A 25904-nucleotide genomic window follows, 5' to 3' on the forward strand; every position below is an offset into this window, starting at 1 on the left:
CCTTATCCTTTGTAACTACACATATACAGACTTGACACACATACACACACACACACACACACACACACACACACACACACACACATCCCCTCCACAATCAGAACTGTATGACTTTACGCAACCAACGACCATACTAGACTGTATCCGTGTTCCCCTTCCCGCTCCCTATTTACTAGAGTTTTACTCTTCAAGGCCAAGCACAAATCCTCCTTCTGTGAAGCCTCCCCTGATGCTACCAACCGGAAGTTACCTCCTCTTCCTAAATTTCTACAACTCGTTCACATTTGGCTCTTGGTAGAAAGTGCCTTTTAGTTAACATTTCAGGAATCCCTGACAATAAACCAATAAAGGGCAGGGCTCAAGGCTTACACTCTCGGCTCCTGGAGAGGGTCTAGTACAACGTGGAGAATAGAGGTTTCGTTGAGGATGACTGCCATGATGTGGGACACTGTCTGGGATGGCAAGTTAGAACCCAAACTGATAAACTATTTGTCTGTATCCCTTCTCAGCTCCAGTGGAGTGATGTCGCCTTGGTAGTTTAAAATCAGCCCAGCTGGAAGTATTTATACCACAGCAATGAGCAAACACTACAAATCAAGGCTTTATTTATTTGAGAGCCAGTTTTCCAGCACACCACTGGTTAAGCTCCTGTTTCCCAGTAAACCTTTTATTACAAAGGGTGAAAAATGTCCAGCAAATCATGAAGGGGATTTATTCCTTTTAATAGTTAATTTGGAGTCAACCAAGGCAAAAGACCCAAAAGAAAAATTACAGAGAAGAATCTGGATTGCTAGTCCCCACTGGCTTTGGACATTTTTAGTGATGGGAAAAGAGTATCCTGGGATTCATAGGGTTCACTTAAAATCTAATTAACATTTTTTTGTAAACATCTAATCAGGACATCTCACATTATTACAAAATAGTAGTAGTGTTTCCATTGGAACAACTCTTTTTAAATTTGAGAAACAAAGAACTATCCTAAAATTTTCTTTTTCAACAGTATAGCTGCCCTGTTAAATCATATCCAGGAGAAAACAAAACCTCAGTCTCTCCTTCATTTGATTCTACACAAATTTTGTAAAGTTATACAAGGGATATCTTAATAAAGAACATGTTTTGTTCCATTTTTCAATGACCCCTTCCCTCAACAGTTGCCCCTATTATTATAATGGAATGAATCTGACAGAGCAACACTGAAGATATTAGTAACTGGAAGAACCAGAATATTCCAAAATCAAGCATTTTGAACATCTTAGCTACAGCAGCATTAAAAACAAACAACCAGAAAAAAGTCCGAGAGTTTGATCTGAGGAACGAGTGAAGCACTTCAAATCTTTTCTTTCCTGTTCCAGAGAAGTCAGACAGAAAAGTCTGGCAACCTGGCAATATCAAAGATGCAAATTCAAAGTTAAAGAGTAGGAATGGGCTTTCCCTTTTCAAAAGATTAGCTGAGAGATGAACATACCTTAGATATTAATCAAGACTTATATACTATGCTTTAAAAAGACTGCTTTAGTTCACAGAAGTAAATCAAATTGATGGCAATCTTACCATCGAAAATATAAAGTTATACATACACGCAGCCCAAAATAAATTTCAGGGGAGAAAAGAAAAAACAGATTTGTTTTAAAAGATAAAGAAGGAGAAGGCATTTTGGCTTGAATAAAAACTTTCAAGAGAGTTACTTGAAAAGTGGCGGGGAATAGCCAGCAGTATTCTCCCCCCGCTCCCCATCTCTTGCCAAAGCCACACTTCTGCTCCAATGGGATATATAAAGGTCATGATGACACCTAACAGTGTGATTTCATAACTTGCATCAACAGGTTACAAGCTTCATATCACCAGTGTGTTGAAAAGAAACAAGGGGTTGGTGAAGTGACTATGAAAATAGGTTATGAGGAACTAATTTGAACCAGTTTGAAAAAAGAGAGAGAGAGGCCACTTCCAGAAATTAGAGTAGTTTGCTTTCATACAACTCAAGTTCAAAATTCAGATGTAGTGTTAAAGCAGCCCTGGGGGAGGTCTGTGATCAAATACACCGTTTTAGGCAGAAAGTCCATACTTGTCAAGTGTCCCTGAGAATGAGGTCACAGAAACTATAGTCACAACAGTCGGCAGGCGTCAGAGGCCTTTCTTTTGCCCCATCTTCAACTTGCTCCCAGCTCATTCTTCATTGTAGGATTCAGTTTGAAATCACCTCAATGTTTTTTAAACATCCCCACTGCTTTTCCAAACCATCCTTGAGAATATTATGACTTCAGCTTCATGGATACAAACAAAACTACTCCTGGGAGGTCCAGAGTTCGCTCAGCTGAGCCTCACAGGCACCAAAGCACCCGCCACGTGTGGAACAAATACAGAGGAGTGGGCACCCGAGGACCTGGGGAGACCTAGGGGCTGCGGACAAGTCGCCCCTCAAAGCATCCCCTTTCAGAACAGAGGTTGCTTATGTTCAGAACACAGGGAGGGGTGGAAGATGTTAAGACCGGTGCAGACACTAGGTTTCAGACAATCTTTTCTAGCCTCTTCTATTTTCTTAAGCATGTCATCTTCTCATAAAGGAAAGCTTTCTCCCTGCTCACAAGTCTCCTTACTAGATGCTGGTTCCCATCCTAAACAACTAGTTTGTACACGATAAAACATAGTCATGTTTGCTAATGTACCTTTCCACTTTTCCTTTTATGCACTGCCCCCTGCAACAGCAGGACAAATGATGTACCCTGTGCCCTTAAGTTATAGGACACGGAGGCAGGAAAGCTGCAGAAGGGTTAGACAGGGTACTATAAGGGCAAAAGGGAATTTGGCCAAAAAGCCCCGGGGCCTGCCATGAGACAACAGTTCAGTTTCCTGGCATCCCTTAGAACTCTCTACCACACCCAGCAACTACCCGTTTCTGCTGGAAAATCAGCGTTTTTGAAAAGTAAATAACAGACTTCCAAGGTCTTTTCCACCACACTGCTGGGATTCTCCTTATAATTTAGAATGGACTTTTGAATGTTGTTTACCGTGGCATTATTTCTTATCAGTTGTGTTTCTTCTACTTTGTACAAAAGATTACTCTGAGTTTTTAAGGATTGTTTGATGCTGTTTGTAATTGTTCATAAATTATAAACAAGTATCCGATGTCCCCATTAGCAAAAGAGACCAATGGGCCATTCGGCACTTGTTTTCTGGCCAATATACTAATTCAGCAATATTGTATAAGTTACAAAAAGAATGGCAGTTCCCTTACTTCGGAAGTTTTTCCAGCACAGTCTTCAGTTCTTCACATATGAGCTTCACAAGTCCATTCTTAATGTTACTATATGAAACATCAATCATGAAGATAAAGGCTGGTGGGTTGGGAGGCTTATTCTTCTACAAGAAAGCAAACAAATCACACACATATAATTATAATGTACATACATTTCATAATCAAATTAAAACACCCAGAAACTCTTTAAGGTCATCAGACAGCTCATTTAATATAACATGTGTGGAATTAAATCATTTTCTGGAACAGTCTCTGATGCTATAAAAAAGATAAAAGCTGTTTATTTTCCAGGCTATGACCTGGGTCCCACTATTGAATTAGACAGGATTATGGATTATGAGAGCTAGCAGAGAAAGGCTCAGAAGGCCTTATTACCACAATTCCCCAAAGGTGAGTACAGTCTTGTGGCGACCTTGCTTAGAACACTCTGCCTTAGGGGAAGCGATATGTCTGGAACCCTGGCAAACTGTGGCCCAAAACAGTATACAAAACTATAATTAGTGTTTGTTTTTGAAACTGAAGTAAAACTTCATTAACTTGTTATCACCATTTTCAACTCTCTTCCTTTATAAACTCTTCAAAGATATGAAATTAAATATTAAAATATAATTGTATACTTAAAAAATTGTGCTGTATTATTAAACATGTACCTGTTCCTTACATATTTATGGTAAAAAAAAATGAATACTGGGTCTTTTCTCTGTTTAAAACAATCACTATAACATAAAGCAGCTGCTACATAAATGTTTTGTAGCTTTTGGTCCCTTTACTGGCTGGTGTTCAAACAGCTCTTAGGAAGCAATTCTTTAGTTGGATCTTACAGAGTATTTAGAAAATAGAACCACAGGCAAACAACTTTACTGACTCACACTAGAGTAAAGAATTAAGGCTAATTTAATCTTAATTTTGTGATAAATGAAAAAAATGTTCTAGATTAAATTTTAATTGTTACAATTATAAAATTAGATGACACTATCTCCAAATTAAGTTACTAATTCATCCTATGTCCACTATAGGGCTAGATGTAACATTCCTCTAATAAAAGTCTTTCATTTGAAAAAAGGAAAAAAATTGCAGGACTTGAAAATTATCAACCTGAAAACTTCATTGCTTTGCCACATCCAAAATCAGACCAACAAAGAAACGTAAGAACTCTGTTGCTGTCCACATGAGCAATGATTTTTAAAAATTAATTAATTAATTAATTAATTTTTGGCTGTGTTGGGTCTTTGTTGCTGCGCGCGGGCTTTCTCTAGTTGCCGCGAGCGGGGGCTACTCGTCGTTGTGGTGCGCAGGCTTCTCATCACGGTGGCTTCTCTTGTTGAGGAGCATGGGCCCTAGGCGCGCGGGTTCAGTAGTCGTGGCTCGCGGGCTCTAGAGCGCAGGCTCAGTAGTTGTGGCGCAGGGGCTTAGTTGTTCCGTGACATGTGGGATCTTCCCGGACCAGGACTCAAACCCGTGTCCCCCGCACTGGCAGGTGGATTCTTAACCACTGCACCATCAAGGAAGTCCCGTGAGCAATGATTTTTATTGCAAATCATTCCTGATTCCCACCTAATCTAATTCATAACAGAAACTTATGCTGATTTACATAGAATGAAAATAACAATCGTTTCCACTAATTAAACCAAAACCTGTGACCAATCCAAATGTGCCTTACTATTCTTATATTCTCTCCTAAGTTCAGCATCACCAGTTCCCCACTGAATAGTTTTGATATCTCCAACCTACACATTTCTACAGAATGCTTCACCGTAACTTGTTTTCTACATATGCAAAACTAATACATCACTCCTCTATAAATAACGTTCTCTTCCAATATCTCTATCAATAACGTCACTACACGTCAACCCAAAGGTTTGGAAACATGAAATTAGATTTGACTACCCCTTTTCTTTCCATCACCAAGTCCCATTGATTTATTCTTTCAAAATGCTTCTTTCACATGTTGTACCCCATCCCCACTCTTAACCACCTGGAAGTTTGTCATCCTGCACCTAGACAACTGTACTGGCTTCATCCCTGGCTGCCTTAATTGATCACTCTACCCATTCAACCCAGCTGGCTTTGTCCGGCCAACCTTAGCACGTACGAACTCTATAACCTGGTTTACCGTGACATCTTGAAGCTCCACATCTCCTGGCTGCAAACTACAGTGATTTGAAATAAAACCCAGCTCTCATCCTCAGTCTCTCTTATCTCTGCAATTTTCGGCCTGGCAGACCGCTTTCCCTTTTTCAGCTGCCGAGGCACCGTGGTGTCATTTCCTCTCCCACTTTTCTGACTGCTGCTTCTGTTTTTCATTTTGTTATCTTTCTCTAAAGGATACCCTCTTCTCTTTCCTTATCACGTGCTCCATCACAGAATCTCATTTGCTCATTTTTAACCAGCACCTCTCTGTAGGCGACCCCTCAGATTCTCTCCTCCTGGTCTGTCTTCTGAGCTCCCGACCAGCATTCCAATCAACCACAGCGCCCCTCCACAGCAAGGTCCCGCCAGCACCTTACACTCAAAATCTCAGAAGTGAAGACAACATTTCTCCCACGATGCTGGCCTTTTCTACAAGGAACTTACAGAAAACATGATCCTCCAGAATGATCTGGGCTTGACGCCTCCTTTCCTCTGTGGAATTGTTCACCTCCCTTACTATCCACACCTGGTTAACCGCGAAGCCCTCAGCGGCTCCTTCTAGCTCCAGTACCCAAATTCAGACCCTCATTTTCATCCTTTTTAAAAATTATTTTTAACTGTGGTAAAATACACAGAATATAATTTACCATCTTAACCATTTTTAAGTGTGTATTTCAGTGGTTTCAAGTACATTTACGTTGTTGTGCAACCATCACCACCATCCATTTCTAGAACTCTTTCTATCCTGCGGAAACAGAAACTTTGTACCCTTTAAACAGTCATTTACCATTCCCCCCCCCTCTCTCCAGCCCTGGGAACCATCATTCTACATTTCTACTTTCTGTCTCTATGAATTGGACTACTCTAGGTACTTCATAAAAGTAAAATCATACAGTATTTGTTGTTTATGTGATTGGCTTATTTCTCTTAGCATAACGTCCTGAACATTCATCCGTGTTGTAGCATATGTCAGAATTTCCTTCCTTTTTAAGGCTTAATAATATTGCATGGTATGTATATACCACATTTTGTTTATCCATTCATCCATCTGTGGATACCTGTGTTGCTTCTACCTTTTGGCTATTGTGACTAATGCTATTATGAACATGGGTGTGAAAATATCTCTTTGAGACTCTCCTTTCAATTATTTTGGGTATATACCCAGAAGGAGAGTTGCTGGATCATTTGGTAATTCAGTTTTTAATTTTCTGAGGAATTGTTATATTACCCTCATTTTCTCTTGTTTTGACTACTACATTAACTTCTAATACCTACCTCCCTACCTCCAATCTCCCTCCTCTCATTATACAGACTGCTGTCAGAATAAACTATCCAAGGCACAAGAAAGATCCCAAGGCTACTGACTCTGAGGACAGGAAGTTTACTGAGTCCCCAGAGCCAAGCACAGAGCATGGCTCAAGAGAGCGCTCAATACTGTTAGATGAGTGAATGAATGTGTAGATGGGTGGATGGATTAATGGAAACAACTCCCTCTTTGCCTTTAATTGTCCTCATGGCCTACTGAATTAGTACAATCCTTCAGTGGCCTGGCATTTGAGAGTCCCCATAATACTCATTTAGCAAACATGTATAAAAGCCTAAGAGATCAAAGCTCTGATGCCAAGCCTAGTGGAAAATAAAAGGATAGTCTGTGTCTCAAAACAATTTCCCAGCTTTACTTCCTATTATGCCCCAATACACATTCCTCCAACTAATTTAAGTGTTCACCATTTTCAAAACATTTTCTATCCAGAAGTCACAATCTAGTGGGCGTGGGCCAAGAAAAGTATTTCCTTGGCTGGAAAAGTATTTCGTTTGGCATAGTGTTTTAAAAAATATTTGAATTTGAATGTGTTTTGGGGGAAGGGGGAATATACTCTCCAACCATCCTAGTCTCTATACTAGGTCCCCATCACTCATCTGCAAAGCCCCGCACAGCCCCTGAAGAAATTGGAGTAAGTTGCAAATACCTCTGAGAAACTGCTTCTGCTCAACATTTCGTTTCCCCTTCTCTGCTCGTGGTTTAACCAGCTCAAATGTCACTTACTCTTAGAACCCTTCCCTGATCCACCAAATCATAAATTCTTGCTCATCTGTTTTCTTATGGCACTCTGACTATTCTATTCTTACAGCATTTATCCTATTATTTATATCATAATTATATACTTTAATTATCAGGTCTATGCATGGTAAGGACTTTGAGATCAGGTTCATATTCTTGCTAATCTTGGTATCACTCACAAACACAGCCAAAGTGCCTTGGACATACTAGGTATATAATAAATGTCAAAGTGAACTAAAACTAAGTGGAGAAACTACATTTTTATTTAGGGAAAAAAAACAGGCTGGCTTGGAATGAAATTTTACCTTTCAGGTACACTTTATATGTAGATAGATATATTCTGTAAACTTCTAAGTGAAAAACTGTCAGTTATTAGACAGAGCTGGGTCTTCTTTTCCAGGGGAACTCCATGGTGATTTTGTAAATACATGCCTACATATCCACAGTGTACTGATAGAGAATAGGGGTTCTGTGGACATACAGACATGGTTTTCAGTCTGGCTCCATCATTTTCTATATGTATGGCCTGAGGTTGGTACTTAACCTCTCTAAGCCTCAGTTTCCCCACATCATGGTGATAACTCACCACATGAGGTCACTGTAAGAACTAAACGATACAATACATAGAAAGCACTTAGCACAGAGCCTCACACATAGTGAATGTTCAATGAATGTTAATTTTATTATCTAAAATTGGCATTAAGATTATCTAAAATGAATAGGAAAAATGTTATTTTGTAATTCTTCTTTAAGTTTGTATGGTATTAAAAAATACACATACAAATTAAATAAGCTCTTATTCATCACCCAAACCCCTAAGGCAATTCATTATTATTCTTCATTTATATTTTAAGGTATAATTAAATTTGAAGATATTAAGAGTTCTTTTATTATGAACCTTATTTGGAATAATAAAAGGAAGATTAACCTTACAAAAAACTCTTCAAAATGTACAGTTTTTGTTTGGTTCCTTGCCTGCTGTGTGAGCTTTCCCATCAATTAGACATCTGGAACATTTCCAGATAAAAGAGTTTGAAGATACTGAGACTTTTGTTCCCAGAAATAGATTTGACTCCCTGCCTAAGTTCCTGCTAAAAAAGCATAAAATCAAGATAATATAGCCTTTTTGGCAGAGAACTGGAAACTCAGAGCATAGTTAGATTTACACTACAGTTGCAAAGATGAGTGAATAAATTTTCCATCACTAGATACAATGGCTTTATTACATTTAATTAGAACTTCAAATGTTTATGTTCTGCCTGGTCATTCTCCTTCAGTCAACAACAGTAAAGGACAAATAAACTGTCCAAAAGTAACTGGTATTTTAGGACATTTTTTCTGTTGCTGTTTTGTTTTTTTTGCTTGTTTTTGCCTGAAATAAATCATTTGTACCAAAAATGTTCTTATGTTTCCCAAAATATGTTCAAATGTTACAGTTAAAACTAATAAAGTGTTAACTCTTCTTTAATAACTAGTTGAAAAACTCATACAAAACACTAAAATAAATGCAAAAGGTATGTTAATTGGAAAACATTTTTAAATCCACTCAGTTGAAAAAAATTCTAGTTAGGAATAATGTTCTTTGTAATTTATATTCAACACAACATGGACTGGTCCCCTAGCAAATATCTAGTAAAGACTGTGGGTCAGAGGCTGCTTTCTGAGGACTGGGCACTAGGAGGCATTCATTTTTGGAAAAGGAAGTAAGTCAGAATGATCCTGTTTCTTCAAGTCTACACGCGGTACTTCAGATACAAGCCGAAATCTGAACTAATACTCACGAAGATATTTTCAAATCCCTGAAGAATTTGAAAGATATTCAAGATATCCATAATGATGTCACTATCACTGTGACGCTGGAGAAGGGAAACAGCCAGCCCTGGGAATAGAGACCCACCTGCAAATTCATTCACTCATTCACTCGCTCATTCATTCATTCATCCACATGCACTGATCAACCGCCTACGCTGTGGCAGGCACTATGATAGATGCTGTAAAGACAGCCAGGACAAGATTCTTGTCCCCAAGGATATCAGAATCTAGGAAGAGGGAAAATAGAGGAAGATTTAAATTCTATGGGGATAACTGCTAAAACAGACATATGGACCAAATTATATGGGAAAAAAAATCAGAAGATTTAGTAAATAACAACCATGATGAAGTCAGAGAAAGTTGTGTGCACATTGACACACACTCATATAAAATAAAATTTCAGCCAGGGATTAGAGAATAAGTAGGAGTTTGCTAGGTGGGGTATGTATAGATGTAACAGGAGGATGGAAAGGTAGCTGGGTCAAAAGAGCATCTTAGATAAAAGCATGGAGTTGTACAGGGGAGTGATGTGTTCAGAGTACATGAGCCAGAATTTTCTACAACTGAAGATGTAGCTAAGGTGGTAGCTAATGGTCTTATAAAGAAACTTAAATTTTTGAATGTAATTTTTTAGATTAAGGTAGTGGGGGGAGTCTCATGGTTACATTTTAAAGCAAGGAAACCGGAGGCCAGGATCCCAGGCTGCTGAAATAGTCTCAGGGAGACTCTGAGAGCCTAAATCACTGCGATGACAGCTGGAGTGGAGGAGGAGCTACAGAAACACGTCAATAGTCTTACTGACCATATCAGTTGAGCTTCTGCCTTGGAAGGGAAAATTTTCTGAGATGATTGACAAAACAAATAAGGCAGAGGCACTATATGAAACTGCTGCGTTAAGAACCTAGCGGAGGGACTTCCCTGGCAATCCAGTGGTTAAGACTTCGCCTTCCGATACAGGGGGTGTGGGTTCGATCCCTGGCCGGGGAGTTACTATCCCACGTGCCTCGCAGCCAAAAAAACCAAAAAACATAAAACAGAAGCAACACTGTAACAAATTCAATAAAGACTTTAAAAATGGTCCACATCAAGGGACTTCCCTGGTGGCACAGTGGCTGGGAATCTGCCTGCCAATGCAGGGGAAACGGGTTCAAGCCCTGGTCCAGGAAGATCCCACATGCCGTGGAGCAACTAAGCCCGTGCGCCACAACTACTGAGCCTGCGCTCTAGAGCCCACGAGCCACAACTACTGAGCCTGCGCTCTAGGGCCCGTGGGCCACAACTACTGAGCCTGCGCTCTAGGGCCCGTGGGCCACAACTACTGAAGCCCGCGCTCCTAGAGCCCGTGTTCCACAACAAGAGAAGCCACTGCAATGAGAAGCCCGCACACCGCAACGAAGAGTAGCCCCCGCTCGCTGCAACTTGAGAAAGCCCGTTCACAGGAACGAAGACCCAACGCAACCAAAAATAAATGAATGAATAAATACATAAATAAATTTATTTTTATTAAAAAATGGTCCACATCAAAAAAAACTTAAAAAAAAAAAAAAGAAAGGAAAAGAACCTAGCATCATATTCTATCTGAAAGGGACATACAAATGAAATTATTATTTTTACATATATATTTTTTGGCTGTGTTGGGTCTTCGCTGCTGTGCGTGGGCTTTCTCTAGCTGCGGTGAGCAGGGGCTACTCTTCGTGGCGGTGCACGGGTTTCTCATTGCGGTGGCTTCTCTTGTTGCGGAACACGGGCTCTAGGTGTGCAGGCTTCAGTAGTTGTGGCACGTGGGCTCAGTAGTTGCAGCACATGGGCCCTAGCGCACACGGGCTTCAGTAGCTGCAGCTCACGGGCTCTAGAGTGTAGGCTCAGTAGTTGTGGCACACAAGCTCAGCTGCTCCACGGCATGTGGGATCTTCCTGGACCAGGGCTCAAACCCATGTCCCTTGAGTTGGCAGGTGTACTCCCAACCACTGCACCACCAGGGAAGTCCCTATTTTTTTCTTTCTGCCACCACTTTTTAGTTTTTAAAGATGATCACTGCAGTGGATGGTCTAGCTATTTAATCATGTTAACAGCCTAGGAGGATTGATCTGTGTCTTAGGCATTTCTACATCCCCATGGCACCACCCAAAAGTTTGTTTGTGAATCAAAGGTCAGTTCATGACATATAAAAGTAATTCGCTTGTATCTGACATCCATGTATAAACACTTGAAGTCCTGGCAACACTTACTCTGCAGTAATCCAAAGTAGCAACATATTCATATGATCCTAGAGATAGCTCTGGCTTCTCATAGTGGTCCAGTCTTCTTCCGATGTGGTCCAGATGTTGGAAATAGAATGGTGGAACTAATAAAAACAAAATAGGAAAGGAAATCTTTTATTTTTACAACACAGACAATTTAGTAAGTTCTCAAAATTTATTATGGGAAGAAAGGAGTTAGTATGAGAAAAAAAATATTTTAGTATATTCTAAACATCCACTATTAAAAAGCATGTCTTAGAAAGAATAAGGGTTTTCTAAAATATCTTCTTGACCCTTCTGCAAGTTATTGATGACAGAGAATCATTAATGACTTGGATCTTTACAGAGAAATAGCAGATAAAAGTACTGGCGTTTTAAAATTGTCACAACCAAAATTTAATTGTCCCTATTTAATTACCTCTTTTAAAAGGAATTTTGACCTTTTCTAACTATTTAACAATAAGCAGGTAATTGGCCCAGAATTTTCCTCAGAATATTAGAAACAGAAGTCTACACACACAGAGAAAAGAAAGACCGGTTTACTATCTTCTTATTTGGACCATATTATTAACAATAATGTTTATTATCCTTTAATTAAGAGATGTCTTCAGCCATGGGTAGTTTGCATGGTAATCTTTAATGTTTGGGCTTCAGAGTGGAAAAGGATTACTGTATTTGGAAAAGACTACACCACTAAGATCTCAGCTGAGGAACTCTTAATTTGATTCAAATGTCTAAGAAGGTTAGATCTGGCAAAGCCCTGGAAGTCATCCAATAGCATAGGAACACTTATGAGTCACACACCAAACACTTGGACAAATATGGCCTGGTATCTCTGTGAAAACGAACTCCTGTTGCCTTGAGATTAATACAGCTGGCTATTAAACCACTGACAATAGAAGTATTTAGAATAAGCAGTAATGCTCTGGTTTTAAGCGTTTCGTAAAGAACAACATTTTCATTTGTAAAACCACAGAAGTAATGACCTGTTTTAAAACCAATAACTCAGTATTCTTTATTTTCAGTTGTGAACTAACACAAGGGTTATAACAGGACTGTTTTCTTAGTTTCGCCTTAAGAAAATAATCACTAAGGCTTGATTTTTTTCTATTTTCTTACCATATCATGGCCATTTCTTTTCAAACAAGTTTTATAAGATTCACATGTACATATGGATCTCTGAATTCGGAAAATTCAATGTCTTGAAAAGATTATGGAAGTGGGAAACTGATAGTCTTGGCTGAGCTGAGAAAGCTATGGGGGCCTTAAACTGCTACTTTATTACATTTAGATGAGATAGAGGACGCTGCACTGGCTGGTCTAGGATGCACGGGTGGTACTTTCTACAGTTCCTGTAATTTATTTTCACACATCTGCATGTAAGATGTGAAAAAATTTCCCCTTAAAATCAATTAATTTTAGGGGGAATCAAATCAATCAAATCAAATCAATTTAATTTTAGCATTTAATATTATCTGCCATGTTTTATAAACCAGAATTCAAGTCCCCCTGTAAATCATGCACGGCCATGTGACACTCGTCTTCCGGCGTGTCTTTTGGCCTCACGTGCTTCCCACTGTGTAATCTCTGGACACTTTGAAGGGAAACAGAGTGGAGCCATGTGACCAAGCCCGGTGGGTTCTTTCTAACTCCAACAAACCTCTGTCTTCTTTAAACCTAAATGAAGAATGCAGGCACCTGTGTCAATCTAAGGGAGTCTGGCTTCCTTGCAGGAACTAATATTGGAGTCTAATATGAATAGAAAATGAACATGGCAGCTTCCTAGGCGTGGATATCAAGGGAGGGGAATTTACTGTGTAGAAATACAGGAACTCTGTGTGGTTCTCCTCTACTAGGAAGTGGCGGGGCCTTTTAAGGCTCTGAGCTGACACGTTGGGCGTAAAGCCAGAGGGTCACAACAAATTGAAGATCCTAGATGCTCTAAGTGCACAGATGCTGGATAGATTTCTGATCACCTTGCTAAGAAGGTTGAAGGCTTGAGTGGAGACAATGGAAATCTGGTGACCTTGGTGGAGGCGTTTATCAAAATGCTTCAGGAGAGGCCTCTGCCGTCTCGTGACTTTTTTCCTCCAAAACTAAAGCCCTGGGAAGTGCACGGTCACAGGGTTCCTGAAATCGAGGTCCCAGGATTGTGTGACAGCCAAGGATTTGGTTGCAGATTTCATCCAGGATGAGAGATGGAATAAGATCTTCCTTAGAAAGAAAAGTAAGGGTGGAGAACGAACAAGATCTGGTCTCACTAGTGTATCCAATTCGTACTGAGTAGGTGCCACAGGTGGAGCAAGGAAAGAGACCTCCCAAGAGGACCACGGCCCGGTCTTCGAGGTGAGGCTGGAAACCAATGAATCCACTCCACAGCAAGGCATTTTTAAAGGTCTTTGTGAGTAAGCCTCACCATGTCAGTCTCTGGCCCTGGGAGCTGGGCAAAGCCATGGGCTGTGATAAGGGGGCGGGTAAACAAGGAGACCAGCATTGCTCTCCCACCAGAGCACACACAGGAGCCAGGGGGCCGAGAATGCCGTGACACAGGCAGAAAACTGCCTGAGCTCCCTTGTCATCAAGGAGCAGCCAGCAGCCACAGGCTCCTGGACAGAGTGCTGTACATTCCTCAGACCTAGTGTCCTGGAGGGAAGGATGTCTACAAAGATAAGGAACAGAGGAAAACACATAAAAGACTCACGCTCTCATAATCATTGCGTGGTTCTAGAAAAACTCTATAAATGTAAATGAATATGGGCATGTTCTCAGCCTGAGAATGTGCTTCATTTGACACCAAAGAATTAAAAAGAAAGACGTGTTATAAATATAACGAATGTAAACACTTTTGGCAAGCTTGCAGTTTTTTTCAACATCTGTGAATTCATACCAGGATGAAATTGAAAATACAGTGAATCTGGGAAAGCCCTTCATAATAACGTTTTTTTTTTCTTTTTTAAACAATCTGACATTCATATTGGAGGAAAAAATCTGTATACGTGTTAAAGCCCTTAGTTATACCTGAGCTTTTCCTAAATACTGATGAACTCACATTCAAGAATAATTCGGAGGAATGGTGAAAGAGGGAACAATCTCTCAAGTTTATTATCTGTAAACGCAGATAAAAGACAGTTCTTCTGTGTAATTTCCCTGAAGGGAAGCCAACCAGAACACCCTCAGTTTAGGACATCCAAGCCCCTCCTACTCTCATATAAATGCGTGAGTCCCACAGGGAAGTTGCTATGTTTCTTATAAAACTCAAAAATAGGGAAGTCATCCCTGGTGGCACAGTGGTTGAGAATCCGCCTGCCAATGCAGGGGACACGGGTTTGAGCCCTGGTCTGGGAAGATCCCACGTGCCGCGGATCAACTGGGCCCGTGAGCCACAACTACTGAGCCTGCGCGTCTGGAGCCTGTGCTCCGCAACAAGAGAGGCCGCGACAGTGAAGAGGTCCGCGCACCGCGATGAAGAGTGGCCCCCGCTCGCCGCAACTAGAGAAAGCCCTCGCACAGAAACGAAGACCCAACACAGCCAAAAATAAATAAATAAATTAATTTAAAAAAAAAAATAGGGAAGTCATTTAATTTCTCAATTCCTTTCCACAAAGCCTCAGTTGGAGGCAAAACGAAATTTTACCTCTTATGTTTACAGAAGATAAACCTCAGAGATTGTTCCCTGTCTCATCATTCCTTTGAGTTATTCTTGAGGGTGTTTAGGAAAAGCTCAGGTCTAACTAAGAGCCTTAACAGACATATATTTTTTCCCTAAGCTAAGAAGTATAATATGTTCCGTTTACTACAGAACTTTCCCTGAGGGCACGTGCTGGCGCCACTTACCGTCATTCACGCAGTTGCAAAATCCACACTGGTACCTCCTTCCTCCTTCAATGAACTGCATGAACGGGCACATGTAGGCTTTGCACCTGTTGCATCTGACTGGTCCAGTCTCCCCATGATTTACCAAGTAGAGGGGCGTCTACAGGAAGCAAGCACAAGTAAGAGACATGTGGGTATAGGATTTCTAGATTATTCTAAATAACCAAGGTTATTTCAGAAGTCTTACTTATTAATTGTAATTTGAAAACTCTGGACTCATTAAGGAACTCAACTCCTAGTGTTCACCAGGGGAGTAAGGACGCCTCTTGGTACCTTGTGGAATTCAAGGCACTACCCAAACGAAAATTAATCTAAATGTACATGTAATTAATAAGCATATGTGTACATTTATGTATATGTGTATTTACCCATGTGTGCGAAGACAGAGAAAAAATACCGTGATGGTAGTAATACTAAATAAAGCTTATGTTGGAAACGTCCTGGACACCGTGTATCACATATATTGCTAAGTTTGTTCATTAACTATAAATAAAGAAGGCGGAACTGGGTCTGATTTTAAAAGCTCTGGTTTGAAAGAAAAAAAAAAAACAGAGCAGGACTTCCTTGGTGGTCCAGCAGTTAAAACTCTGTGCTTCCACTGCAGGGGGCGTGGGTTTGAACTCTGGTCAGGGAACTAAGATGCCACATGTCGCACAGAGCACCCAAAATATTTATAAATAAATAAACAAACAAACAAATAAAAGCTCTAGTTTGCATAGTGGTATGCCACTTAGCTAATTCCATCACAGTATATAAAATGTTTCTTCAAAAATGCAACTCTCTGAAGAAATATGCAATAATGTTCACTTATTTAGGCAAGGAGGCTGATTCTGCCTTTTCTGTGTCTTTAATCCCATGACAAAACGTCTCACGAAGTACTTTCAATGTGGCTGGTCATGCTTTGCCAGAACAAAAAAATAAATATTTCAATTGCTTCTTCCTCACAAACATGCATAGAAACCATTACACATCTTTTACAGCTTGAAAGTGAAAAAACTCAGCACTAGAAGTCTGCCTTGTTTCTCAACACTTCCAGCTTTCAGAATAAAACCACATAGATTCTTTTTGCTTGTATAAATCTCCTTAAAGATAACATTTCTAGAAAAGCTTGACAATTACAGGGTTTGGCACATCAACCAAGTTTTTCTTTAAAGACAAAGACGTAAATAAAGCAGACTGCTGTTTCATGGAGACTTGAGGAGCAGGAGGAGGGTGGCGATGAAGTGGGGTCATAAGGCCATTTTCTGCCATTTTCTTGCGGGGGAAAAAAAAGAAAAAAGAGAGAGAGATCTACTGTCTGTCCCTGCCCAGACGTTCAATGTGAAAACTAATCCACTGCTGAGGTTTCAGAAATGAGTTGTGAGATTTCAGAGTAGGAAAACACAGATAATAGAATACATAAAAGAATCAGGAAAAGGATAAAAAAAAAAAATACATTCAGAATCACTCCCTCTGCACTGCCCTCTCCCTCATCTCTTGCCTCAAGGAAGCCAGAAGATGGATTGGACTTTCTTATTTCTGGTCTCTTCTGATCTGTACGCACGGGCGTAGCTCTGGTGTCCCACGCACACGGTTGTGACAGGATTAAATGAGGAAGCCACGTGCAGGACAGACTACTAAGCCTGGCATAACTAACTGTTGTTATCACATCTGTGCTGAGCAGCCTTTCCTCCAAACCACTCAGCTCAGGAGAGAGTGTATATTTAATAGGACAGTTATAGTCTGATAAGTGTGAGATAGGCTTGAGTTTCTAAAGGCATTTATTTATATAAACTTTCAAATTAGCTACCTTGTGACTGTAAAATGTTACTGTAAAAAATGATCTAGAAGACAGGGAATCTACCTTGCTGGAGCTTTTGATAGTATCTGATGGTTACAAAAGTTGACAGGTACAGTAGATTTTAAAACCATTCTAGGAGTTTGATTTAAATACACATATGGGCTTCCCTGGTGGCGCAGTGGTTGAGAATCTGCCTGCCAATGCAGGGGACACGGGTTCGAGCCCTGGTCTGGGAGGATCCCACATGCTGCGGAGCGACTAGGCCTGTGAGCCACAATTACTGAGCCTGCGCGTCTGGAGGCTGTGCTCCGCAACAAGAGAGGCCGCGACAGTGAAGAGGTCCGCGCACCGCGATGAAGAGTGGCCCCCGCTCGCCGCATCTAGAGAAAGCCCTCGCACAGAAACGAAGACCCAACACAGCCATAAATAAATAAATAAATAATAAAATAAATACACATATATATTCAAATATTGACATACACAATACTTTTTTTTATATAAATTTTTTGTTTGAAAAGCATAAAGTGACGTGTATCTTCTTCAACTGGTAATAATAAGAAATAATCTGAGGGGACAAAAGGGAAGCAAACAGAAAGATATAGGTACCAACAAGAGATTCTTAGGACAGTGAATGGAGAATCAGAATAAGAAGTGAAAGACAACAAAAAATGTAACGATAAGGTAGTTTTTTCTGGGTCAAAAATCCAGTCATCAGTCATGACTTTGGTTGCTGCTCTGTTCTACAGCTTCAACCTCGGAGCTGAGGAGGTGATTTCAAGAGAGTTAAACTAGGGTTAAAGCCTGCAATGTGCATAAACTCCAGCCAAGTTTACTTCTCTCATCCTTTTATTTTCAGAGTTCAAAGGCTATAATTAATTCCCTGAGACACTTTAGAAACAAAATCTGATGCAATTATTTGCTAGACAAATTATTTGCTAGCAGAGGTAATGGAAGGAAAATTAACCTTATTTTTACTGATATGATTTACTGAAAGACAGGCCCAGCCTAAAATTACTGTGAAATTGTCGGCAGCTACCACCTAAGCATTCCAGTCCTGGCAGATTCAAACTTGCAGAACTGAAAATGAATGTCTAGTAACAAACTGGAGTCGAGTAATGACTGTATCGAGGCTGTAAAATACGCTTGCATTTTTTCTATTTTCACTCTTCTGGAAACTGGATGATGGATAGGTAAGGAAGGTCCTCAGACAATTGAGGTGACAGTAAAGAATGTTAAAAGCTTTTTAACTGTTTGCATTTTCTTTTTGGGCAACAGGACAAGGGTTTCCAAATTACACTGTCTTGTTTCATCTCTCTTAGGCTATGTTGAAGACCATCAGAGATTTTTCTTTGCTCTCTCCAGATGTCTGCTTATCTGCTCTACAGTAGCGTGCATGAGCTCATAAATAGCTAATCTCACTTTTCTTCTGAGTTCAACTTCAGTGTATACAGCTTTAAAAAAAAAAAAAAAAATCACATTACTTTCCAAAAAGTTGCCTAAGTTTTTTTCTCTTCTTACCAAGGGCATTATATTATACTTACCTCAGAGCTATTTTCAGACTTCGCAATTTTGTTTATAAGTGTGTTTTAATCTTTTTGGGTCTGGTATATTCCTGCCTGCTCTTTCTTTTCTGTTCTTCTCTTAAATGGAAAAAGTAAAAGGATGGAGAGCCTTGCTGTAAAACCTTCATCTGGCTATTCTTGGCTCTGGTCCTGTGTGGCATGAGTTTATATAACATGTAAGTGATGGGGATGCTGGGGAAAGAAGAGGGAGGAGAATAATATTTGAATCTTTGGCTTGTATTTTTGGACTACCAGGGTTTTGCCAAGTACTTTATTGGTACTAATTTAATTAAGATGCTTTAATTGAATAAAATGTATCTCTTTTTTGTGCATATGTAACACCGTGGTCGATTCTGGAGAACAAGAAAGAATATAATTCATTGAGAAATTAGGTACAGTGGTAAAACTTTTGGTTATTGTTCCACGTAAAAGGAGTAGATAACAAAATGTATCAATCAACAACTCCTCGGCACTACTAATACAATTTTAAAAGTTTTCCTGTATTTACATATTACCAGTTTTCTAAGTATTACTGCCATTCTCTTTAACATCTGTGCATTCGGTGCTGGGTATGCTGTGTGCCTTGGTGGGGACAGAAAGACATTAAACAAACAAGCAGGCAAACATGCGATTAAAAGAGCAAGGCAGGAGTAGAAAGCATACTTGGGAAATCATCATTAATAAAAAGTACCGCTAAACCATTCACAGATTGTAATCCAAAACAAAAACAGAAATGAAGCACAACCTAGAAAGATCCAACATGAAGAATTCTGGTAAAGTTTATAGCCTCTGTATTTTTGTTTTGGCATCTCTATAACTAAGAAATGTCTGAATACCCAAGTCTTGCTATATAGTCTTTGTCTTAGCAAAGTGATGAATAACAGAAGGCAGCTAAATATTACAAGCTGATTATACCAAATCTGGAAAGCTGAAGAAAATATGAAGGTGTTCTTATAGCACAGATCCACTAGGTGGCACTGTACAACTAAAAATTAAAACAAAACTATATAATTTCCTCAGTAGGTAATAAAATACTCAAGAAAATTCTGCTACCTTCATTTTATGTAACTATAATAACATTGACCTGAACTTACATCAGTTATTACCATCACAAAATGAAGAAACCTACACTTTTCTTGAAAAATCCTCTGATAATGGTTAAAAAATATTCTGGGTGAAACAAAACTTGATTAAACATGAAATACAGGCTATTTTAAGCATGAATTACATAGAAATTACAGACTGTGCCAAATTAACTGAAGATAATAGCCAAGAAAAACTTATTTTAAAAGTTTCTAATCCTCTTCCAACTTTTCCTTGTCTGCACGTAGGAAAACGGACACAGTGATGGGATAGGCAGCCCCAAGCACGGCAGGCACAGTAGGCCGCTGACGGCAGCCTGCGAGGCGAGGAAGCCAGCTCTCCTGCTGCCAGCGCCCAACCCCCTGCTCTCTGCGTTCGCACTCGAGGTGCAAGATAACAAAGCAAAGACGAGGAGGCTTGCATCATGGTGCTCAGCAGTGCACTGTGATGGAGAAATGGTTTTCTTCCTGCTGGAACATCAAATCACGGGCAACAGTGTGGCTGAGGGGAGAGAGAAGACAGAGCGGCCAGATCGGAGATTTCAGGAACACCCTGGCTTGGGAAGAAGGTATTCCTGCCCATCTCCAGGATATTCCTCGGTGAAAACCGTCCCCCTCTCCTCTCTCTTCTTCCATTGCTCCACTGCTCACCTCCATATTTCTTCAGGACGAGAGTTCACCTAAGTTCTAACGCACGCACACACACGCTCACTCTTTAACCACCTACTTTCCCCTGTCTTCTAACACTTGTTTACTGATTTTGAAAAAATACACATTTCCCATTTTCAATGTATACTTCTCTTCCTTTTTTTCCCTCTCCTTCTATTTCCTTCATTAGAAGTCTCCAGGAAAGTAATCAGTGTCCCCACATGACCAATATTCTACTTTACTAAGTGCCTGAAGGAAATATCTCAGCTAAATAATTACTAGTAATGAGAGAGACATTTGTGCCTACAGTGGTTCCTAAATCAGATCAGAAGATTTATAGCAAGAAGACCTGCCAAAATGTGACACGGTCCTCCAGCTTGATAAAGGATCATATTCAACATCAGATTATATTCCCCAGTAAATTTGATCTTTACAATGGTAAATATGTATCTCTAGCAGCAAAGGTTTTGTGTTGTCAAATGTGATTCTGGCACACAGCTACTTCTTTGGGATTGGAGTGCTGCTTATTTTTTGGATCTGTCTCAAGAGAGGTCAGTTGGTAATTTGGATTAATCAGGGGGTATAAGTAGAAGCATGAAAATGGTACGTGAAAAGATAATCCAGAACCTGTGATGAACAACTACCCTTTAAAAATGTTAAACATTCAGACTGTTAGGCATGCTGGAAGACAAGCAGAGCCGGATTCCCAGAGGATTATGCCCAGTAGCTAAAATGAAAAGAGAGTCTGTATCAACTGCACTTATTAAAGATATTTCCATAGGAAAGAGAAATGAGAAGCAGCTTGTGTGTGTTTTCTATTTTTGGCTTCACCATATATGACATTCAGTCAGCCTACGTGGGCAGAAAAAGTACAGGGCAGTAGCTGCTTACTGTACACACGTTTTCTCAACAGCAGTTCTATTTTGTTGGACTCTTTAAAATAACAGGTATGGCATGAAAGAATAATATTTTCTGAATGCCTTTTAAAAATCATGTTATGCAACCTTTAAAAAGAAACCAAGCCTGATAATAAAATACTCAATGTACTGTAATAATTATGAGAATTATTCAGACTTTTAAAAAATGTTTTCAGTTGGCTCTAAAACTTGGCATTTTCATGATTCCAGAAAATTAACCTCTTGCTAGTTTCGGTATTTGTGGCACTTGAGAGATTATTTTCAATTTTTTCCTCTTCAACAATACTGTTAAGTCTATTTATTTTTATTTTTTTAAAGTCTTTATTGAATTTGTTACAGTACTGCTTCTGTTTTTATGTTTTGGTTTTTTGGCTGTGAGGCACGTGGGATCTTAGCTCCCTGACCAGGAATCAAACCCATAACCCCTGCATTGGAAGGTGAAGTCCTAACCACTGGACTGCCAAGGAAATCCCTGTTAAGTCTATTTATTCTTGTTATAACTATATCTAGAGCTTATATTGGATTTGAACATGTCTTTTATTTGGAAATTGGTCTTTTTTGGTTTGGGGGGGGTGTTTTTATTTTTTTGTTTTGGTCTATCCAGCATTGAAAAATCCTGGAAAATGTTACTGATTCAAAGTTATAATATATGTAAGATCATAACTATCACCTGTACGATTTATATTCAATAGTTTAAAATGCTTTCATGTATATAAAATCTAATCGTGATGTTGAGACGCTCACAACCCTGGCAGTGGGAATTATCACCCATGCTGTTCAGAAGGGAATGGACATGTGAGGGGCAGTGACTTGTCCAATAAACTGCAGGGCTATAGCTTGAATCCCCATTCATTTTCTGTGCGAAACATTCAGAAACTGCTTGCAGCCCGCTTCTGTAGAAAAAGCACATAGTTTCAGAGAAAGCTGCCATCACACACCGTCTGTGTCTTGAACCAAGCCCTTGGTGGTCCCTGGTACCCATGAAGTGTCTCCTGCCATTTCTCTCTCTCTTTCTCTACAGGAGCTATTTTATATCTTTTTAACTCCATTTTATCCTTCAAATAAGCTCTCCTCCCACCTCCCTCAGCAGGTAACTTTGCCGCCTTGCTCACAAAGAAAAACAGAAAACCTCAGAGAGGAACTCCCTTGACTTTTCCCCATGGATTTACCAGCACCTACCTAAGGTCTTCCTTCCTCCCTCCTGTTACAACAGAAGGGGTATCCCTCCCTCCTCCTGACTTGCTGTCAGTGACCTTGTCTAAACTCGGACCAAGTCTCAATCTGGCCCCTCAGGACTGGCTTAGGCGTCTCAGCTGTGCGTTGCCATATGACCTTGTGCCCAGCAGCACTCATCACAATGCTTTACTTTTCAGCATCACTGCTAAATTCTCAGACCCATGCCTCACATGTCTAACATTTGTTTTATCGCGTGTCTCCTATAGCACAATACCTGAGAGAGGGGGCAGTGATAGTTTTTGAATGAACAAACAAAATATCCACCAGCTACCCACAAGTATACTACCATGACTACCTGGGGAAGTTCATGATAGGTGCTAAGCAAGAGGCACAGACAAAAGAAGAAATCACTTGTGGCGGGGGGGTGGGGGGCGCTGGGCATGGGGGAGTGGTCAATAAAGCATTCTTTCAAGGCGGGTAGTTACGCAGAGATACATTTCCACTGACTGACAGGGAGGAAATAGTGAGAACAGCACAGCTCAGGAAGAAAAGCCTGAGCTTGGCGTCTGTTGGTGGTCAGCATGCAAGCAGCCTAGTCCAGCTGAGAAGAAGGAAGATAAAGAGGAAGGATGGAGGGATTTTAGGGAGAGTTGTCACAGCCAGGTAGAGTAGTATATCCTCACTGGCCAGGTTTCTCCCTCTCTCTCTCTCTCTCTCTCTCTCTCTCTCTCTCTCATCTCAAATCAGTTGTTGCTGCATAGTAACAATTCTGACAGAACATAGTTAAGAGATTTCACCATTCACGAAACAAAAACCATGTCTTTGGAAGAATGGTTGGTATAGGTTTTGAAACCTGCCTATCAATTAGTAAATTCTATCATATGTTTTACAATTACCATGAGGGAACTTCAGAATTTCTGTTTGTTTCATCATCCCCTGTATGTTGTTCAATTCCTAAAAACTCTTTTAAAAATAAACTCAAAAGATGTTTGAATATTAGATCTAATTTTTAAGGTAAATTTCTAACTATAAAAAAATTCACTCCTTAACAGCTTAGGTAAGCCTCAGGTTCACCACTGATCCCCAGGGCCTGTGTTTCAGAGTATATGCTCAATAAATATTTATTGAATAGATGATAAGAAAAGGAGGGAGGCAGGGAGGGGAAAAGGAAAAACTGAAGTCTGAATGAAAAAAAAAATGAAGGAAGAAGGAAAATACAGAAGTCACATTTGGACATGAGGATATTTGCCAGTTCTTTTATCACAGAAGATTAGGTGTGGGTGTGAAAAACCTTAATATGTTAAGTTCATCCCAATATATGCACAAATAACTACACTGCGAGACTCTTCTCTTGTAATGGCCAATAGCGTCTTAAAGCAAACACAGCTGTGACCTTTCTCCCCAGGCCCTCTAATGCCAGGGGGACTTTTTAGGGGGAAGGTCAAATTGGACTATATGCTGAAGTCTATGAAAGGGCTGCTCCTGGTGACGGGGCATCCAGAGTTTCGAAAGGGAAAATAAATATCAGTGCAGTTCGGAGAGCACCATAATATCAGTTTTCCTGAATGGAAGTCATAGTTCATGACTAAATTATAAACCGTGAGAAATGATACTTAACCAAAAACTGCTCTGTTTGGATTGGGTTATGCTGATGCAGTCTTTCAAGTTACGGGTATATTTGCAAAGATCAGCAACATTTTTCTTCCTGGAACACATGTTGGCAATTTGAGTAAGACATTCCCTCTCAAGGAGCTATGATATTCAGGAATTCTATAGCTGAGAGACATTTTCCCACATTTCTTTTAAACTTTGACCTATTATAGTTTATCTTTGGTCCCTAAGGAAGAATTACATTTTGTTGTCTAATTATAGGCCACTTGCAGAAGCCATGTTTAATTGCTTCAATTGCTGTAAGAACGCACAATGTTCCACAGATGATGAAAATATATTGTAGACTTAAAAACCCTATGAATCAAGTTTGTTTCTTCCATGAAGAAACAAAAAAATGATTGGCAATTTTTTGTTCCTCAAAGGAAAGTTGCAAAATACTCCACTTTAAAGATGAAAGCGTTAAAAATAATAAGCCTAGAGGCAAACTTCCTTTGTCTCTCTGACAGAATTACAAGTCAGCCAACGTCTTCCCTCCATTTATCTCACTTCTTTATGGCCATGAAAACACCTTCAAAATGCTCCCCCCTATGCATGAGCCAAGTCTATTATTTAAATGACACCCTCTCAATCAGGCATACCTGTCTAACCTATTCAATCAGAAACCTGCACTCTAGCCCCTCCCACGGGCAGTTCTCATCCCCCAATCTGCTCTTCTTTTTCCTTCCTCCATTTGTTCAATAATTTTCTTATTATCAGGTTCATTGTCTTGCCTCTTTCTGTTAAAATGTGAGCTCGATGAGGGCAGAGATCTTTGTCTGTTTTGTTTACTGACATATCCCAGGACCAAGAAGAGTACATGGCACATAATGGGTAAAGAGTAAATGTTTGTAGAATTAAATACCTATTGAATAGCATAAAAAGAAATAAACCCACGCACCTACGGTCAATTAATCTATGACAAAGGAGGCAAGAATATACACTGGAGAAAAGACAGTCTCTTCAATAAGTGGTGCTGGGAAAACTGCACAGGTACATGGAGAAGAATGAAATTAGAACATTCTCTAACACCATATACAAAAATAAACTAAAAATGGATGAGAAACTTAAATGTAAGACCTGATACTATAAAACTCCTAGAGGAAAACACAGGCAGAACACTCTTTGACATAAATCACAGCAGTATCTTTTTGGATCCGTCTCCTAGAGTAATGGAAATAAAAACAAAAATAAACAAATGGGACCTAATTAAACTTAAAAGGTTTTGCACAGCGAAGGAAACCATAAAGAAAACAAAAAGACAACATACAGAATGGGAGAAAACATTTGCAAATGGTATGACCGACAAGGGATTAATCTCCAAAATATATAAACAGCTCATACAGCTCAATATCAAAAAACCCAAACAACCCAATCAAAAAATGGGCAGAAGATCTAAATAGAGATTTCTCCAAAGAAGACACACAGATGGCCAAGAGGCACATGAAAAGATGCTCAACATCACTAATTATTAGAGAAATGCAAATCAAAACTACAAAGAGGTATCACCTCACACCAGTCAGAATGGCCATCATCAAAAAGTCTACAAATAATAAATGCTGGAGAGGGTGTGGAGAGAAGGGAACCCTCCTACACTGTTGGTGGGAATATAAGTTGGTACAGCGACTATGGAGAACAGTATGAAGGTTCCTTAAAAAACTAAAAATTGGGCTACCATATGATCCTGCATTCCCACTCCTGGGCACATATCTGGACAAAACT

General features: G+C 39.8%; 1 protein-coding gene across 2 annotated transcripts in view; it reads right to left on the reverse strand.

Annotated features, from left to right (window-relative positions):
- The window catches only part of SEC24D (SEC24 homolog D, COPII coat complex component), a 111437-nt gene that overhangs the window by 29602 nt on the left and 55931 nt on the right, over positions 1–25904 (reverse strand). For both annotated transcript variants that reach the window (XM_068543359.1, XM_068543358.1), the window contains exons 9-11: positions 15332–15470; positions 11486–11601; positions 3233–3357 (exon numbers count right to left, since the gene is read on the reverse strand). In XM_068543359.1, coding sequence (XP_068399460.1) covers positions 3233–3357; positions 11486–11601; positions 15332–15470 — 380 coding nt within the window. The remainder of the gene's footprint in view (positions 1–3232; positions 3358–11485; positions 11602–15331; positions 15471–25904) is intronic.

Source organism: Eschrichtius robustus, chromosome 4, assembly GCF_028021215.1.
Source record: "Eschrichtius robustus isolate mEscRob2 chromosome 4, mEscRob2.pri, whole genome shotgun sequence".
In the NCBI taxonomy this organism is placed as follows: Eukaryota; Metazoa; Chordata; class Mammalia; order Artiodactyla; family Eschrichtiidae; genus Eschrichtius; species Eschrichtius robustus.